Source organism: Corylus avellana, chromosome ca7 (assembly GCF_901000735.1).
Source record: "Corylus avellana chromosome ca7, CavTom2PMs-1.0".
Lineage (NCBI taxonomy): Eukaryota > Viridiplantae > Streptophyta > Magnoliopsida > Fagales > Betulaceae > Corylus > Corylus avellana.
In genome coordinates, this window is record NC_081547.1 from 25,832,462 (window position 1) to 25,839,133 (window position 6,672).

Genomic DNA, 6,672 nt, shown 5'->3' on the forward strand with positions numbered 1-6,672 from the left:
TAGATGAGTTAGGCTCACGAATTTCTTCATAAAACACCATTCGAGCCAATAGCTCGACTCGAGCTCGAGCTATGCTAAGCCTCTCGCAAGCTGAGTTGGGACACACAATTCTTAATTTGGCTTGAGCTCAAACTCGACTCGAGACACAATTCTTGGTTCGGCTCGAGCTTAAACTCGACTCGAATAAGGGTCCTTATAAACAAATCAGTCTTGAAATTCTAAAATTCGGCTCGATTACCGCCGACGTATGCATTTAGTACTTTTGAACTGTTAAAAAATACCCAAGTAATACTGAACATTTATAAATCAACCCATATGCCTGAAAGTCTAACCTTTTTGACGACAATTTGTGGCTGCAAAGCATTTAGTGCTCTTGTATAGCAACACACAAAATGTATTTAATTTGATCCTTACATCAAAAAATAACCTATAAAAAAAGGAAAATGTATAAGATGGATAATAAGAGCAAAATTTTGTGCTAGAATTATTCATACGTTCTTGGCCTAGAATCAATGTTACTGTCAGTAAGTGTTTCTGATTAAAATCATGTTACTAATTTTTAATTTTTAATTTTTGGGGGCCATCCATCAGTCAACTTTTATTATTATTATTAAAGAAATGTAAAGCTTCATTAACAAAAGAAGACTTACTATCTCAAAAAATAAAATAAAATTAAAATTAAAATAAAAAACAAAAAGAAGATTACAAGTGAGAGGAGAAGTTATGTCATGGACAAAAAAAAAATGTACATTGTGGTATAAGTGAACAACATTCTCCTATGATCCAAACTCTATTGGTGGGTATATATATATATTCATCTGCGAAATGTGAATTCCGAGAGACTAATGTTGACTTCATGTTGGGTACGGATGGCTCCCGGTGTTTGCGGCAATTGCAATGGGCTTTGCTCTTGAATCTCCCTCTCTTGCTGCTGCTCAGAGTGCACAGAATCTTCTTTTTTGTATGAATAATGCGAAGAATCTTCTTCTCCACTAATTTGTTTCCTACGGAATCCCAACTCCACCACGCCTAAATGATCATTCTCAACATTTGACTTTCTTGGAGACGTGTGCAAGCTGTCGAGGCTACTGTGCTGATAGTTATGCAGGAGGTGAACAGGGGACATCCCGTGCGTGGGAGTGGCCGGCCTACTTGAAAATGGTGAATTTGTCTCAGAATGATGATGGCTTTGCCTTGTGTTCTTTCTGGCAGTCCGATGCCAGCTTCTTAATGCATCCGCCACTCGATCGTTGAAGATGGTGGGCTTCATGGAAGACCCCATCTGTCAAATCAAAGCAAAGAATCATTAGTCTCAAGTTGTTGTTAATTATCATAACATGTTTTGTTGTGTTAATGTGTAATCATGTCTCACCTGAGTCACTAGAGCATAGAGTGGCAAAGTCACATAACTGCAGAGAACTTGTATGATGACCCTGAAGAAATTAAGTGGCAATTAATGTTAATCAGCCAGATAATAACATCTTAACAATGGCAGCAGCATATGGAATTAATTGATAAGAACTCACCCCATTGAGAGTTTGATGACCTTATCTGCAGTGCGTTCGTGGAAGCAAGAATCTGTGCCAAATTCATACTGAAAGAGAAGAAAACAATATGGCGGGAAAGTTAGGGAAAAGCAGTGTGTTGGCATCTTCTAAGCATGCACCAAATTGATAGAATAGATAAGTAGAAGTGAAAGGCTAATTACCACACCCCAAGCAAAGAAGGCCAGTTGAAATGCATTCTGCAATTAAAGAGGGCAAAAGCAAAAGGAAGATGTTAGAATTAGTATCCCAGATAGACTATTATGTAATTTATCGATGAATGTGAGAAAATTGTACCTGAAAGAGAACGAAGTGAATGAGAAAGAGAAGGAACCGAGGGCGTCCAAACCAGAAGAGGTCATCACCTGGCTGTACCACAGGTGTACCCTTGATCACATCTCCTCTCTCTTGAATTCTTAGCCCCATTTTTGTAATTATCACTTGTAGCTTTGTCCCCACCAACAGGATTATCTGTAAAAGTCACAGCAAACTACATGAGATCTTCTATTAAACCAACAACCCAAATGCTTAGATTGTATAAAGAGCTCCAACCCAGATAAAAAGAATGTAGGAAACAAGTTTGTCTCTGTTTTGGAGCTTACAAACAATGGTACAAATGGTAGCCATAGAGAAGAATGCCATCCTGTCGACACGTACAAGGAAACATGTCTTAGTCAGTTGTAGTCCCCAAGGCAATCTATGATAAATTTGGACTCAGAAATAATGAGAATCGGGCTCGCGAGAGTTAGCTCGAATGGTCGACTCGTTTGGTTAATACCACGAAATCAACTGTTCGAGTCTTCACTCAACTGATACACAGTTTTTGCATGTTGGGCCATATGCTTACCATATGCATTGGACAATAGGAATAACACTGCAAAGCCCCATATGATTGGACTGCACATGAAAAGTAAGGTTAGAATTTTAAGATAATTGAAAATCAATCAAAGAAGCAAACCCCTTTTAAGTTCTTGAGCACCAACCTGATCTCCACCACAACTTTAAAATCCTCTTCAAGTGATCTCTTGATGTACTTTTGAAAATCAAACTTTATTTCACTTTCTGGTGCCAAGTGTGCCTTAAGTCACATAACATTGGAGCTTCAATTATCAATGTGAATTGGAATCCCCAAGTGCACAATCAACCTTTGAATTTTTTATTTTTAACCAAGACTGATTGGCATTGGTTCATCACATCAGCAAAATAAAATAGTTGTAGGATAAAAGTGTGATTTCTAGCATTATTTCTAAATTAAACGTACCATGATAAATCCATGTCTAAGTGTAATGTAATCAACCTTAGTAACTGTTCTGACGAATTGTCTGAAGAAACACACCTGATAAGAGGAGGAGAAAAGGGTCTTTCAAACAAGTGTAACACAACCAACTCTTTATGCCCTTAAAGTTCAAAATTGAAAAATAAACACAAGTTTCTCGTTATTAAGAAAAGGTACTTGGACGTCCCTATTATACTTAAAACTAGTCACTTTTAGAAACTTGTGGTGATGCAGACAGAAGATTGATGGGCCTACTCAAACTTTTGATGAGGCAACCAGTCAGTCGGCCCTACTCAAAATGATCATTTTGAAAATTTACCTAAAGAATGCGTTTGACCTGCAATTTTGCAAGATAAATATGCATTTTTAAACAAAATTGCCTAAAGTATCCCGTTTAAAAGTGCAGTTGAACAAAATAATGGTTGCAAAACACAAAAAAAAAAAAAAAAAATTATGCTTTAAAATATTGGTCAAATCGCATATTTTGAAAGCACGTTAGGTACGTATTATAAATATACAGAGTAAATTTATGTAACAAATCATCCAAATACAACTTAATTCCTGAGTCTTTGTTAATTATGATTGTAAAAGTCACATAATCGTGATGAGACATTACTGACCACCCAAAGAGAAACCGTTGACTTGCTCCAGAAGCTCATATGCCTTCGCCCAAATGAAGTTTCCCTTGCAAACCTAAACCTCTCTGGATCTGCATCAAATAAATCATTTTCCATAAGCATATGTCACCCCCCTTGAAGTCCATATGATCTCTTTCACCACACTATCAAATTTTTTTTTTAAAAAAAAAATTAAAGATTTTTTCATACAGAATTTGCTCACAAAAGCAATTTACAAAGTCATCTATTAGTTGACTTTGCATTAGACAAAAAACAAAATAAATAAATAAAGAAAAGATGATGGGATGCAAAGTCATCTAATCAGTTGACAATGTGAGTCACTCTTTGGTAAATTAATTTTGTGTTTGTTATCACTTTTCAAGAAAGAGGGGTGCCTGATTCCTCTGTAGAGCAGCTGACCAAGTCCATAAAATGTTGGCCAAATTGACTATAATGTTTTTACAAATGGACGTAATAATTTATAATTAGTAAAATAATTAAAAAGTTGGTTAATAACAAATTAGATTGGAGGGTATATTTTTTTCTTAATCATTTTACTAATTAATCATAATCTCTTAACAACACACTTTTTTTTAAAGAAAATTTTGGAAGAGCCGATGTGCATTTTGAGTTCCACGTCAGCAAACGGATAAGTATTTTAATTTAAATTAAGTGGAAAAGAAGCAATTGATTTAGGAGACGTGAGTAGATGGTTTGAAAGTCAAAGAGGAGTTACCATTATGATATTGATATTCAAGTGTTCTCGTTTCGTCCTCCCAAAGCTTCCATCTTCTCATCTGCAATTCAAAGAGGGATTTAGAATCTACACAATTCAAAGAAGAAGAATTTATAGATCTCCATAGAAGGAGAAAGGGTAAAAGGGTACCTTCGTTCTGCCCAAAGCAAGGGTGAGTATGCAAAAAATCACATGAAAAAGTGCCAAGACGAAGATGAACACATGGAGCTGGTGAATCGCATATGCAGACATGAAGGCAACTTTTCCCTGCAAAATAGGCAACCCAAATGATTATTCCATGGAATTAAATCAATTAGATCTTCATTGGTAATACCCATTTGGAAAGAAAGAAAGAAAGAAAGAAAGAAATTACATTTTCTTTGCACTTGTCGTATCCTTTTGTAGCTAATCTCCGACGAGCAGAGAAGCCAGAATCCAAAAATTGGAGCAGTTTCCGACCATTGCTGTCCTCAGAATCCTCGGAATCTCCAGAATCTATGTTGGTTGTCCCATTCTTCACCGTTTCACAGGGATGCCACGTGGCTCCGACTCTCTTGGGTATGCATATGGTAGAAATGGGATCTTGTAACACTGTCAGGAGCAAGGATATGAATCCCAACAGCATAAGCTCTGCCCAAAAAAACCCATGAAAGAAAAATGGTTAGGCGACTGAATCCTGATCGATCATCTTAATGTGTGAGGTAGAGAATCTAGAGATACCTGCTTTGATCTTTTCAAGCGCTTCGTAAAGAGCTCGTTTGTGTTTGTGTTTTAGCCACTATTAAAGGAATCAAGAAATGATTTCAGCAATTAATTAAACAACACAAACAAAAACAGAGACTGTGAGCAGAGCAGAGCAGCTTACCTTTCCAATAGCATGAAGAATATGTTCAATGAAGATTGAAATGGCAAGCAACACGAAGCACACCGCCGCAACTGCCCATGTTGAAGTTTCCTCCATTGTACTTTCCTTCTGCTTGTCCGCCATGACCACAGTTTATGTGTGTTGCGGAAGCTCTGTTTATAAGAGATTACAGAGATGAAAGTGGAGGCCAACGCTTTCCGAAGCAGCTCTCTGGGTGTGTATATATATATATAGTAACATAATACGTGTTTGGCGAGTGCTTGTTATTTACAGAAATCAGAAACTGTGCGAATAAATGTGCCCAGTCAAAAAATACAGGACTTTGACATTTTCAAAGGAGGTGTTCATGAGAGCACCGGAATTCATAATTTTTTATCTATTTAAATATAAAAAGGAAAGAAATTTCTTTCCGACTAATTAAAATGGATAATTCACATAATATATATATATATAAAATTTGGTCTTCATAAGTCACTGGTCCTCTTACGGAATATGATACGTCGGATACGACAACTATTCATCCTTTTCAAGGGATGTCTTGGAATACAATTTTATACGTAAGCTAAATATTATTTTTCTTTTTGTTAACGTTAGAGAGTTGATTGTAATGCATTCCTCATTTCTGATATATTGAATAATCAAATGTTTTAGTGCAATTTATAATTTTAAATTTTTAAAAATTGGATCTAATTATATTAACTAATCATTCACTTTTTTTCTTTTTCGTTCACTCATATAATACAATTTTAATGTAGAACTCAATTTTTTTATATTTATAAGTAAGGTTGGTGAAACAAGCTCATATGTCGAGGTCGTGTCAACCCAGTTAACTTTAAACCAGTTTATGTCACCCCAAACCCAAAAATGTTTATCAAACGGGTTATAACTCATTTATGATTCAAACCCGTTTAACTTAAACTTTAATATTAAAACTACGTATCAGATTCACGGGTTAAATTGTCGGTTAAACTAAAAATTTATTTCAAAAAAATTATACAAAAGGGTTGACCCGTGTGACATGTTTATTAAACCGGTCACTCTTTTATGATTCAAACCGATTTAATCTAAAACTTAACTCTAAAATTAGGTATCGAGTTCGCAGGTGGTGAATTAAATTGCCAGCTCTACTTACAAGACTGCTAGCTAGTTCTATCAACATAAGCTTTTGAAATAATTTTTTATTTTTTTTTTTTATTTTTGGGTTAAAGACAGGTGCATTTGAGGAAGCGCACTTTTTTTTTTTTTTCTTATTTTGATTTTGTTTGAATAATAATTTTTTAAAAAAAAAGAAAAGAAAAAGTGAAAGAGCTTGCCAAACACGGCCGTCGTCTCTCAATAATATGTGGTCAATACTTTCAAACGAGACCAGAGATGTCTTTTAAATTTAATAATCTGTGCGGCCATCGTGAGGGGCAAGAATAAAGATAGTGCACGTAAGTGTCCGAAGAGTTCTCAAAGTCGTTGCATAATTAATTTCCCTTAAACAGGACTAGTTTTATTGCGCTTGCAACGGTATAATATTTTTTTTTTATTTTCATGGGTTGAAAAGATGGCCATTAATCACATTATTCCTTGATGATTAACATTAAAAACTATTGTTCTTTTATATATATACATTTGTTCTGTTGATATTG

General features: G+C 35.3%; 1 protein-coding gene across 1 annotated transcript; it reads right to left on the reverse strand.

The window, feature by feature from the left end:
* Positions 1 to 720: 720 nt before the first annotated feature.
* Positions 721 to 5,260, reverse strand: LOC132186047 (MLO-like protein 6). The gene is made up of 15 exons (XM_059599829.1): positions 5,039 to 5,260; positions 4,894 to 4,951; positions 4,547 to 4,803; positions 4,324 to 4,440; positions 4,174 to 4,234; positions 3,441 to 3,529; positions 2,806 to 2,880; positions 2,528 to 2,622; positions 2,392 to 2,441; positions 2,147 to 2,187; positions 1,842 to 2,015; positions 1,709 to 1,744; positions 1,527 to 1,594; positions 1,373 to 1,433; positions 721 to 1,282 (listed from the first exon to the last, which is right to left on the reverse strand). The coding sequence occupies exons 1-15, from the start codon at positions 5,159 to 5,161 to the stop codon at positions 815 to 817; spliced, it is 1,773 nt and encodes a 590-aa protein (XP_059455812.1). The 5' UTR covers positions 5,162 to 5,260; the 3' UTR covers positions 721 to 814.
* Between the last annotated feature and the right edge of the window lie 1,412 nt (positions 5,261 to 6,672).

Coding starts and splice junctions, on each gene's coding strand:
- LOC132186047 (XM_059599829.1), bottom strand. CDS start 5,161: ATGGCGGACAAGCAGAAGGAAAGTACAATGGAGGAAACTTCAACATGG. Junction 3,530..4,173: donor TGAATATCAATATCATAATG/GTAACTCCTCTT, acceptor TATTTGATGCAG/ATCCAGAGAGGTTTAGGTTT. Junction 2,623..2,805: donor TTAGACATGGATTTATCATG/GTACGTTTAATT, acceptor ATGTGACTTAAG/GCACACTTGGCACCAGAAAG.